This window comes from Cyprinodon variegatus, unplaced genomic scaffold (assembly GCF_000732505.1).
Source record: "Cyprinodon variegatus isolate N-32 unplaced genomic scaffold, C_variegatus-1.0 Scaffold1596, whole genome shotgun sequence".
NCBI lineage: Eukaryota > Metazoa > Chordata > Actinopteri > Cyprinodontiformes > Cyprinodontidae > Cyprinodon > Cyprinodon variegatus.
In genome coordinates this window covers 74,193-84,862 of record NW_015152049.1, presented here as the reverse complement: position 1 = coordinate 84,862, position 10,670 = coordinate 74,193, and the positions used below count along the sequence as shown (strand labels likewise).

General features: G+C 42.9%; 2 protein-coding genes across 4 annotated transcripts in view; both read left to right on the top strand.

Moving 5' to 3' along the window:
• Window positions 1-2,195, top strand: part of ppp4c (protein phosphatase 4 catalytic subunit) — a 15,677-nt gene extending 13,482 nt beyond the window's left edge. The window contains exons 4-8 of the mRNA XM_015403927.1: window positions 424-525; window positions 621-794; window positions 874-1,000; window positions 1,086-1,275; window positions 1,367-2,195. Of these exons, the coding sequence (XP_015259413.1) occupies window positions 424-525; window positions 621-794; window positions 874-1,000; window positions 1,086-1,275; window positions 1,367-1,496 (723 nt within the window). The 3' untranslated portion in view covers window positions 1,497-2,195. The remainder of the gene's footprint in view (window positions 1-423; window positions 526-620; window positions 795-873; window positions 1,001-1,085; window positions 1,276-1,366) is intronic.
• A 304-nt stretch (window positions 2,196-2,499) lies between these two features.
• The window catches only part of aldh3b1 (aldehyde dehydrogenase 3 family member B1), a 17,941-nt gene continuing 9,770 nt past the window's right edge, over window positions 2,500-10,670 (top strand). The window contains exons 1-6 of one of the 3 annotated variants that reach the window (XM_015403933.1): window positions 2,500-2,656; window positions 4,603-4,783; window positions 5,093-5,203; window positions 8,098-8,218; window positions 9,932-10,017; window positions 10,105-10,186. In XM_015403933.1, coding sequence (XP_015259419.1) covers window positions 4,622-4,783; window positions 5,093-5,203; window positions 8,098-8,218; window positions 9,932-10,017; window positions 10,105-10,186 — 562 coding nt within the window. In that variant the 5' untranslated portion in view covers window positions 2,500-2,656; window positions 4,603-4,621. The remainder of the gene's footprint in view (window positions 2,657-4,602; window positions 4,784-5,092; window positions 5,204-8,097; window positions 8,219-9,931; window positions 10,018-10,104; window positions 10,187-10,670) is intronic. The other 2 variants (XM_015403935.1, XM_015403934.1) reach the window with 2 other exon arrangements.

Genomic DNA, 10,670 nt, shown 5'->3' with positions numbered 1-10,670 from the left:
TAAAATCAGTTAACTTTTTTTTTTCAGTGGCCCTAATCCTCTTCCCTAGTCCACAGCTCCTATATTTAGACAGAGGGAAGAAGTTGGGGTTCTTTTAACAAAAACAATCCAAGTTTAGTCGCTTCAAAGTAGGTAAATAGTGACTACCTTCTGGGAGGGAATCAAACCCCACCTCCCCCACAACGTGGGAGGACATGACGGGAAGAGAAATGCTTTGTTTCAGCAAACCCTGCAGCATTCTGGAGATGCCTCATGAATGCAGAACATTTCATACATGTTGAAGTAATGATGGGCCTCTGAAGGACCTTCCCTTTACCCTGGAAGCGTTTCTGTGTCTGAGGAAAAACATGAAACATCATGTTTTTTGTTTTATAAATGTGTGTTAAAATAAAAGCTCTCTCCTTTCGTTTCTTTATCATAAAGGTCGGCGGCGATGTTCCAGAGACAAATTATCTCTTCATGGGGGACTTTGTGGACCGCGGCTTCTACAGCGTGGAGACGTTTCTTCTGCTGCTAGCGCTAAAGGTGAGCGTTGAGCTTTGCCCAGAGGGGTGAAAGGTGGAAGACGTAGAGTTAAGAAGACGGCTCATATTACAGCGTCTGTGCTTCGGTTTCATTAGGTGCGGTATCCTGACAGGATAACCTTAATCCGAGGAAACCACGAATCCCGGCAAATCACGCAGGTCTACGGCTTCTACGACGAGTGCCTACGCAAATACGGCTCGGTCACCGTGTGGAGATATTGCACCGAGATCTTTGATTACTTGTCGCTTTCTGCCATCATTGATGGAAAGGTGAGGTACCCTAAGAGCTCTGACTCTGACGCCATCTTGGGGAACCGAGCCGCCACTTAATGTTTTCTGTCTGGTTTAGATCTTCTGCGTGCACGGCGGTCTGTCGCCCTCCATCCAAACATTGGACCAGATCAGGACCATTGATAGGAAACAGGAAGTTCCTCACGATGGGCCCATGTGTGACCTCCTGTGGTCCGACCCCGAAGGTACCTGCTGCTTTTTATTAACCATCATCGTTAGCGATGCGGGGGTGGAGACGTTCCCCTGACGTCTTTGTGTTTCGCCGCTCAGATACCACAGGGTGGGGGGTGAGCCCCAGAGGCGCCGGATACTTGTTCGGGAGCGACGTGGTGGCCCAGTTCAACGCCGCCAACGACATCCACATGATATGCCGCGCCCACCAGCTGGTCATGGAGGGCTACAAGTGGCACTTCAACGAGACGGTGCTCACGGTGTGGTCGGCACCCAACTACTGCTACAGGTGAGGGAACGAGGGGCTAACCGTAGGAAGACGCTGCAGTTAGGAGAGGATAGCGACTAACCAAAGACGTTTTTCTCTGTGTGACAATCAGATGCGGGAATGTGGCAGCCATCTTGGAGCTGGACGAGCATTTACAACGAGAGTTCATCATATTCGAGGCAGCGCCGCAGGAGACCAGAGGCATCCCCTCCAAGAAGCCCGTCGCCGACTATTTTCTGTAAAGCCTTTCGACGCGTGGAGCTCCGGTTCCTTTTTTCCATCCCGCTGCCGGACCATCCTGAACTCACAGAAACCCGCCCCGTCCTGCAGCTCTGCTCAGCTTCAGCCGGAAGAGCGGGATTTTTTGCCCGACTGCCCGAGCCTGACGGAGCAGTCGCAGCGACAGGTGGAAAGGCGTGGCGGATACTGGGCCCATGACTGTTGTCACCTCTGCTGGGCTGTTTGAGGGTCGCTCTGAACGCCTTCATCCAGCCCGTTTCCCCTCAATCTGTAGATAAACATCCCTCTGTCCAACTTCACTCTTTTTCTAGTGTTCCTTTTATTTTTATGACAAATATCGTCATTTAGTTTTAGAATTTTTTTTTTTTTTTGGGGATGGAGCAACATTTTTTTTTGTCCTTTTCAGAAATATGCAGCTGTAGGAGATTTTACAATTTTTATCAGTTAAGGAATTCCTTCTCTAGTTTGTCTTTAACTGTTGCTGTCAGAAGGAAACACTCAACATGTTCTCATGTTTTTCTCCTGTTTGTCATCAGTCACCGTTTAACATTCAGCGCTGCTGCAGCTTTGCAGCTAAAACGCCACATGTGTGTAACTAACTAGAGAAAAGTCACATTTTTCCCTCTTTAATTCATTTTAATCTCTGGATTGCTCTAGCTCTGTCGATTTTGATATTGTGGAAATAAAAGTTTTTGTATCAACACTGATTTGTTGGTTTGCAGCGATTTGTTTTTATTTAAAATAAAAGCATTCATGGGGATTCATTTTAAAGCGCCAAATCATGAAAAAAGGAAAATTATCCTTCCTGAAGATTTTACACATGATTGTAAAATTACTGTTCAGAGAAGCAGAAGGACTGTGTTTGATCTGCAGGTTTTTATTGATTTGATTAGTAAAAGTTTGATGGTTATTTAGTGTTTAGAGGCCCCTGGGGGCCAGCAGGCTGTGGGGAAGAGCCACGCCGTGGATCTCTCGCCTGACGAGTTCCACGGCGAGTTTTTCCAGCTCAGGCAAAAACTAGGTCCCACCTCCCGAGTGGAATAGAACCGATACCGGTAGAGGAAGCAGCACCCGGAAACAGCAAGTCCTCACCTGAGACCGGATCGTCACGGCGGCTGCTGACGGCTCTGATACTCGGCAGAAACCAGCGGCGCAGCAGCAGGTAAAAAACAATCGCAGCTTCAACCGCGATTTGCGTTTATTTCATGTTTTAACGAATAAACCGCGGAAGGATACATTAAAACAAAGGGCGGGTTGTTTGGTCCTAAAGCAAAATAGAGGAAAGAAAAGCTTTTAGTCACGTGGTTTAAAGTTTCCTGCTAACTTTGAGCTAGTAAAGGTTATTGTTTGTATTTTATCTCATGTTCTTGGTGCTCGTTGAGCTGCTTTTGGCTCTAATCGTCCCGGTGAAGCTGCTCATAATCAGCCGCTGTTTGCTCTCATGTTTCGGTCATTCATGCGCGCGAGACTCTCGTGGGTAATTTAAAAAAAATCAGTTTCTCTGAATAAAATCGTTGTTTCGGAGCAGCCCGTGCTCACCCAGGGCTGGCTAACAGAAACTAAACATGTTTCTGGGAAATTAGCTTAGGTTCTGAAGTTGGCATCAGATTTGGTGTTGAAAGTCTGCTTCAACAATTTAAATTCTATTCAGTTTATTTCTATAGCGCCAATTCAAAACATGTCACCTTAAGGCACTTTACAGAAACAATTCAACCAGATCATGCATTTTCTATCTAAGGAAAACCAGTTGATTGCATCAACTCATTGACTGGAATGCAATCCCTCACACTAAGCATGCTTGTAGTGACAGTGGAGAGGAAAAATTCTGTTTTAACAGGAAAAAACCTCCAGCAGAACCAGGCTCAGTGTGTGTCTGCTGAGGCCGACTCGGGTTAGAAAACAGTAATTCTTATAAATACTGATCCAAATCAGATCTAAACTGGATTAAACTACAAATAAAATATTTCTTAGCCTCCTGTGAAAACATAAAACGATTTCAATTTTCTTTGGCATAAAAATTTTAACCTCAGTTGGATCCAGATTAAATTGGTTTCATTGATTCAGAGGATCTTCAGATTAAAGAAAGTATGACTCTTTTTTTTTAAACGGATAAAATAAATTTGAGTGATTGCATATATTATTAAATCTTTTCTGTAAAAGTCCCAGGAAGCTTTCCGCTGCCCTTCATTATCTCCTTTGTTGATGGTTTCAGTTTTCCTCCATTAGCTCCTTTTTTCCATAATAATCCTGAAATCTAACTGGACTAACTTTGCTTTTCCTGCCTCAGCACAGAATCTCTGCTGCAACATGTTTGATTTATGAAGCCGTCAAATTAAAAGTGTTTAAAATCTGAGGTTTTAGTTTGTTGAGTGTGATTAATAATACCATAAATATCAGGTGACTACATCACATATTTGGATAGGACTGGCTGAGTGTATAAAGGCTGGATAATTGCTGGAGAAATTGGGTTAAAACTTTATAATTAGCATTTATTTTTTCTTCTTTTAAACTTTTCTGACCAATAGAGAAGTTGAGCAGACAGATGTGTGATAATTAGGATTCTAATTAGTTTTTTTGGAAATCATTATTTGAAAGGTATTTAAAAAAGAAAAAAGAAGCTAAACGATGTGTTGAAAGGTCGTTATTAAATCTTGTACAGATCATAGATTTTATTTTTGAAAAAAACTTCGGTGTAGTATGATCCTGTTAGGTGTTTTAGATTTTTCTCTGTCATAATCCAGCTTTTCCAGACAAAGCTGAAGCCAACTTCTGTGTGACCTATTGCCAAATGAGGAGCATTCCTGCTGAGCTTTTCTTTCTGCCTTTGTTAGGAACCGGTCATGGTTTCCTCTCACAGCCAATCCTGCATTGTTGTCTTATATTTTTCCATTAGGTCAAAGTTAATGTTTTTTTTGTACAAATGAACTTTCTATATGCATTTCTATAATCTGTGTGTTTTGCTGAATCACCCAGACAGGCTCATCTGGTTTTATTACCCCATGTGAAATACTGTCTTAAAAAGAAAAATGATCTCTCAGCTGTTCCCTGTTTATTTAACGAGAACAAAGCTCCAAGCCTGTTTCACTGTTCATGATTTCAACCTTCCAGAAGTGTGTCCAGGTGCAGGATGGACTCCCATAAAGACGTTCTGGAGCGGCTGCGGACGGCCTTCAGGTCGGGCCTCACCTTACCGGAGGAGTTCCGCCGGGCGCAGATCACCCAGCTCATGTCCATGATCAGAGAGAACGAGGACAGCATTATGAAAGCTTTGCACCAAGATTTATCAAAGGTACATGACACCTGTGTGGCAGAGCTGCACATGCACCGGCACATGACCCAGTCACTGTCATAGTTGCGCAACCAAAGCCTGAGGGATTTACTCGTCTTGCTGTCCTGCTGATGATGCAAGAGGAAAATTTTAAACGCCTGCTGCAGCCACCCTGAACTCAGAACACATCTGCTTAGTGAACTGCTTGTGCAACTATACTTAACATTTTTACTGACGTTTGTTTTTCAAGCTGCACGTGTGATACGTGGTGGGCGCTCACGCTTTCTGCCGAGGTTAACGTCTGTTTGCACTGCTGCTCCTGCATTTCAGCCCAAATTTGAGAGCGCCCTCTCCGAGGTGGATATAGTGATCAACGAGCTGCATCACGCCATCTCCAACATCTCTACCTGGATGCAGCCAGAGTACGTGACCAAAAACCTGGTGAGTTCAGCTGGGATCCAGTGATGCACTGAATAGAGAGGGAATTGCTGCAGAATTCAATTCAGTTTATTTCTATAGAACCAATTCACATCATGTCATGTCAGGCACTTTACAGTTCATCAGATTGATTCAAAGTTTTCTATCTTAGGAAAACCAGTTGATTGTATTGACTAGAATACAATCCCTCACACTGAGCATGCTTGTAGCGACAGTGGAGAGGAAAAACTCCCTTTTAACAGGAAGAAACCTCCATCAGAACCAGGCTCAGTGTGAGCGGCCATTATTAAATATGCCTTTATTTGAATAACTTTTCAATGTTTTGCTAACAGTATGAAGTAGGAAAAAACAACTGTCATCTAATTATTGTGTCTTAAGGGGAAAAATGTTTCTTTGCCTTATTTACCTGCTCAAATTAAGGGCGAATAAAGTTATTTTGAGGAAAAAGTAACACCTTCTAACACCTTGAAGGTGTTAGCCTTCAAATCATGTATCACACATTTAATTTGGGCTTACAGTTCCTCAGTTATTTGCTGTTCCGTTTGGGTATGAAAAATAGGGGAGGATTACCTCAAATGAGGTTGGTGTTAAGAGTCAATATGTAGTCTGGCATTCAGAGTTTATTTTCTGTAAGATTGTCAAGAATGGCAGCAAAAAAAGATGCATTTTGATCCAAGGTGACGGTTTATGCAAAAATCTTTAAAATGAATCAAATTGGACAGGTGGACAAAGCACATGGATTAAGATATTGGCTTCAAACATCGCTGTAAACATGCTTTAGTTAGTAAAACAGCAGGTTTCCATCTGCTGCCCTGAGGCAGGTAAAGACAAGAAACATTAAACCAGACGGTCTACGGAAATTACAGATCACACACACAGATCAGGCCTAGAAAAACAGACCGCATACCTGTGAGCACATGCCTGGTTAGCTTCCAAACAAAGCGTTTTTAAAGCTGAGGTGAGATCCTGGCATGAGCTGCTTCTGATGGAGGTCATCATGCAGCCATATTTACACCATCACCAGTATTTGTTGTAGTCTCCTCTGGTCAAAGCTCTTAGTTTTTATTCTGTTTGTTTTTTGCTTATAAAATCCCTGAAAGGAGGAGAAATAAGTCTGTTTATGGCCTTGAAAACAAGGCAAGCATCATGAACATGTGATGACTATTAAAATGAAAGTCATTTTTCCCTGAGACGTTCTGGTATTGATATTTTAAAGGGTTTCAGAAAAGCTTTTTAAGTAAACACACCCTATTATATGGCTGAATGTCATGACTCTGCATATTTCCTGTTTGGTTTCTTACCGGCTTGTTTTGTTTGTCTGACCGCCGTTGTGGAAAACGACTGGTGAAGATGGAGCAGCTTGAAGAGCGAGGTGCGCGATGGACGCTTTTTCCACCTGGATCTCTGCTCTTTTTGGCCCTCATGTCCCTCCATTGTTGCACCAACTTGCCCCCCCATTTCCTCGCCGTATCTAGACCCACACCGAGTTCCTGATTATTACTGTTGTGTTGTGGAATAACAGCACAGACCAGGCTTCAATATTGGGCATAAATCTAAAATATCTGTGGCAAGCTCACTGCCACACACTGCTGGGATCCAGAGGTTCTGGGTTTGAGTCCCACTCCCACAGACTGCCACTCTGGGTCCCTGAGTAAGACCCTTAACCCCTCACTGCTCCCCAGGTGCCACACAATTGCAGCCCACTGCTCCCCAAAGGGATGGGTTAAATGCAGAGAGTTCATTTCGTTGCTCTGTTCTTGTGACAGTGGAATGACAATAAAAGCTAAAAAAAAATAAAAAATAAAGCGGAGCAGAGAGTGTTCCAACTAGAGGGGAATCCCACTCCTCAGCCTCCCCAGGAAGGTCTAGTTAAGGGTCCTGGTGAGGAGAGTCCGGCTGATGGTTAGACCTTGGCTTCAGGAGTAGCGGTGTGGTTTTCCTCATGACTGTGGAACCGTGGACCAGCTCTAGCTCACAGGGTGCTCCAGTGTTCATGGGAGTTTGACCGACCGGTCCATATGTGCTTCATAGACCTTTGGAAGGCGTTTAACTTGGTCCCTCGTGGTGCCTTATGGGGGGTGGGGGCTCTTCAGGAGTATGAAGTCAGGGGCCCTTTACTAGGGTCCATCCGGTCTCTTTAAAAGTGGAGCAGGAGTTTAATCCTCATTGCCGGCATTCAGTCGGACCTCTCCCTGCATGTTGGACTCGAGCAGCGCCGCTCTCTGTCACCGGTGCTGTCTGGAACCCTTAATGGACAGAATGTCTAGGCGCCACTAAGGGACTGAATAGTTTTGCTTTGGGACCGGCGGATCGCAGCCCAACTTTTGGCGGATGATGCGGTTCTGCTGGCTTCCCTCCTACCAGACCTACAGCGTACACTGGGGCAGTTTGCAGGCAGGTGTGAGGCGCCCGGGAGGAGAATCCCCTCCTCCAAGTACAAAGCCATGGTTCTCCACCGAAAAAATACGCGATTTGTCCACCTCACGTAGCTCGAACATCTTTTTCTAATCTACACACCACCCTTGGGAGGTGTTCCAGGCACTTACCACCGGGAGGAAGCCCAAGGACTACCAGTATGTCTTGTGGCTAGCCTGAGGACACTGCAGGTTTCTTCCAGTGGAGCTGGAGGAGGTGAATGCGGAGAGGGAAGTCTGGTAGTCTGTACTGCTGCAGGAATTAATCTGTTCTAGTCTGATTTAATCTGAAATGATAGACCTTTAAATTTGGTTGTAAAGTTGAGACGTTGCTCTTAAAGTGTTAGGCGATCTATAAAAATACGGGAAGCTTTCCTTAAAAAAAAAAAAACAACCAACAATAATTTTCTCTCCAAAGCAGAATATTGTGACCCTGCTTGTTGTTAATCTGATGTCCTTCTTCTCTCTCCTCCGTCTCTGCAGGCCACAAAACTAGACGACTGTTTTGTCCGGAGGGAACCTTTAGGAGTCGTCCTCATTATCGGGCCGTGGAACTACCCACTGCAACTCCTGATTCTGCCACTAGTGGGAGCCATCGCTGCAGGTCTGCACACCTGGATTTTAGAAAGAACTGGAATGAAAATGTCATGCACTGGAAAAATGATCTACAAATAAGTAAAAGTTTCTTAAATTAAGCGTATTTACCCTTTGTTTGAGTTGGTAATTAAGAGATTTCCCAACAGAATGAGTATTTTTACTCTTAGAATAAGATAATTAGACAATATGCACTTGAAATAAGATAATGGAATTGTTTTTTCTTATTTTAAATGTAAATTGTCTTGCTCCATTGGCAAAATGCCTCACTTACCACCTCAATTCAAGAACAAATGCTCATATTTTAAGAAAAAATTACTTATGTAGATTTAAATTTTTTTGCAGTGTGAAGTCGATAACCTTTGGTGAACCATTTAATGAATAATTAAATACAGAGCAGAGGAGGAAAACATTTACTGTTTAATCAGCAAATCCATTCCTTAACGCTTAGATGCCTGTTGTTGCTAATAAGCAACAAACCGCTTGTATTACACTGCAAAAAATGTAAATCTAAGTAAGTCAATTTTTCTTAAAATAGGAGCATTTTTTTCTTGATTTGAGCAGGTAAGTGAGACACTTTGCCATTGGAACAAGACTATGTACATTTAAAATAAGAAAAAAACAACAACTGCAGTCTCTTATTTTAAGTGCATACTCTCTAATTATCTTATTTTAATGGTAAGAATTCTCATTCTTTTGGCAAATCATCTTATTTCCTACTAAATTAAAGGGTAAATACACTCAATTTAAGACATTTTTATTTATTTTGGAACATTTTTGCAGTCTAGACAAGCAGCCAGCATGGCGTTTTTGCATCACCCCACTGCTTAGCCACAGTGTGTGTTATTATGTAGTTATAACTACTGTTACAAAATATATTTTACCTTCATTTTCATTTATTTAGTAACATTAACCATTTTAATTTGGCATCTAATTGAAGGGAAAACACACATAAAATGTCTTTATGTAAATATATATCAATTCAGGCTTCAAGGGGTTAAATTATTGGCTTCAAAACCAAAGTAAAATGGTAAATGGCATGTACTTATATAGCGCCTTTATTCAAGTCAGGAGACTTGACCAAGGCGCTTTACACTACATTCATTCACCCATTCACACTCACACACTGATGGTGGTAAGCTACATTGTAGCCACAGCTGCCTTGGGGCTCACTGACAGAAGCGGTGAGCCTAATATCAGCAATAGAACTGTTTACGGCGCGTTGAGGCAGCCTGAGGGCGCAGGATGCCCAAACTACAGTAGTTTATACGCATGGAGCAGGATCTGCAGCGTCGCCATTAGAAACCACACATCCTGCTTCTCTACAGAATTAAAAAGATCCGCAATATTAGTCGAGGTGGTGCAATCCCCATTACTGTTTAATTCTGTCTATTTTTGGTTATCTTTACAATTAAGTTAGTGATATTCTGTTAAAAATACCAGAAAGGCAACATGGACAAAATCACTTGGACTTTCTGCTTATATCTTCAGTTATAAACTTAAATGGATGAAGCTGTGATTACTGATGTAATGGAAATACATCATTACATCATAAAAAAATGATCTGCAAACTTCTAGAAACTTCCAAAAGGATCTAAATCCTCCAGACTGTGGAGAAACCATGGAAAAAAAAACCACATTATTTCTGAGGAAGCGTTTTTCCATGTCTTTAAAATGTGAGCGCCTCGGCGTCCGCTAACCGTCCTCTGCTAACGTCTGGCAGGAAACTGTGCGGTGATCAAGCCTTCAGAGATCAGCGCCGCCACAGAGAGTCTGGTAGCCGAGCTCATTCCCAAGTACCTGCATCAGGTAAACCAGTTTGCAGCTGTTAACTCTGCAGGGAGCCACGGCTTCGTGTCACAGTAGAATCCACTGACTGCAGCTTTGATTCCACAGGACTGTTACGCCGTCGTTCGAGGAGGATCGGAGCAAACAAAGGCTCTGCTGCAGAACCGATTCGACCACATCTTTTACACCGGTAGGAGCCCCCATGAACTCTGCAGCTTGTTTGGTGATGTCTGATGGTCAGATCAATGCGACATGTCCTGCTCCATGCTGCAGAGAAGCCATAGACCTCTGTAGCCATGAAGCAGATTTCTGACTAAATATTGGACCGCTCTCTTTCTCAGAACTCATTGATTTCCTGCCGCAGATCTGGTTTAAAGGCTCTGACTGGTTGAGGTCGGACCTGTTGGGCTGGAATCTGTTTCCAGAGATACTTTACTGCTGTTAGTTTGGGTTCAGTTTTTTAGTTTAATTTTCTGATCATTATTCTTTCTATTTTAGATGGTTGAAATTTAAACTTTCCATTTTTTGTCACTCATTACAAAAAGTAAAACTTAAAAAGAAATAATGTAGATAGAAAGAAATATGCAAGGGCGTAGGTTTGATTTCAACTTTGGTAGGGGCCCTATTCTTCAGTGTCATTGGTCCTTTGCACAAATATGCATGCTCTTTTTTTA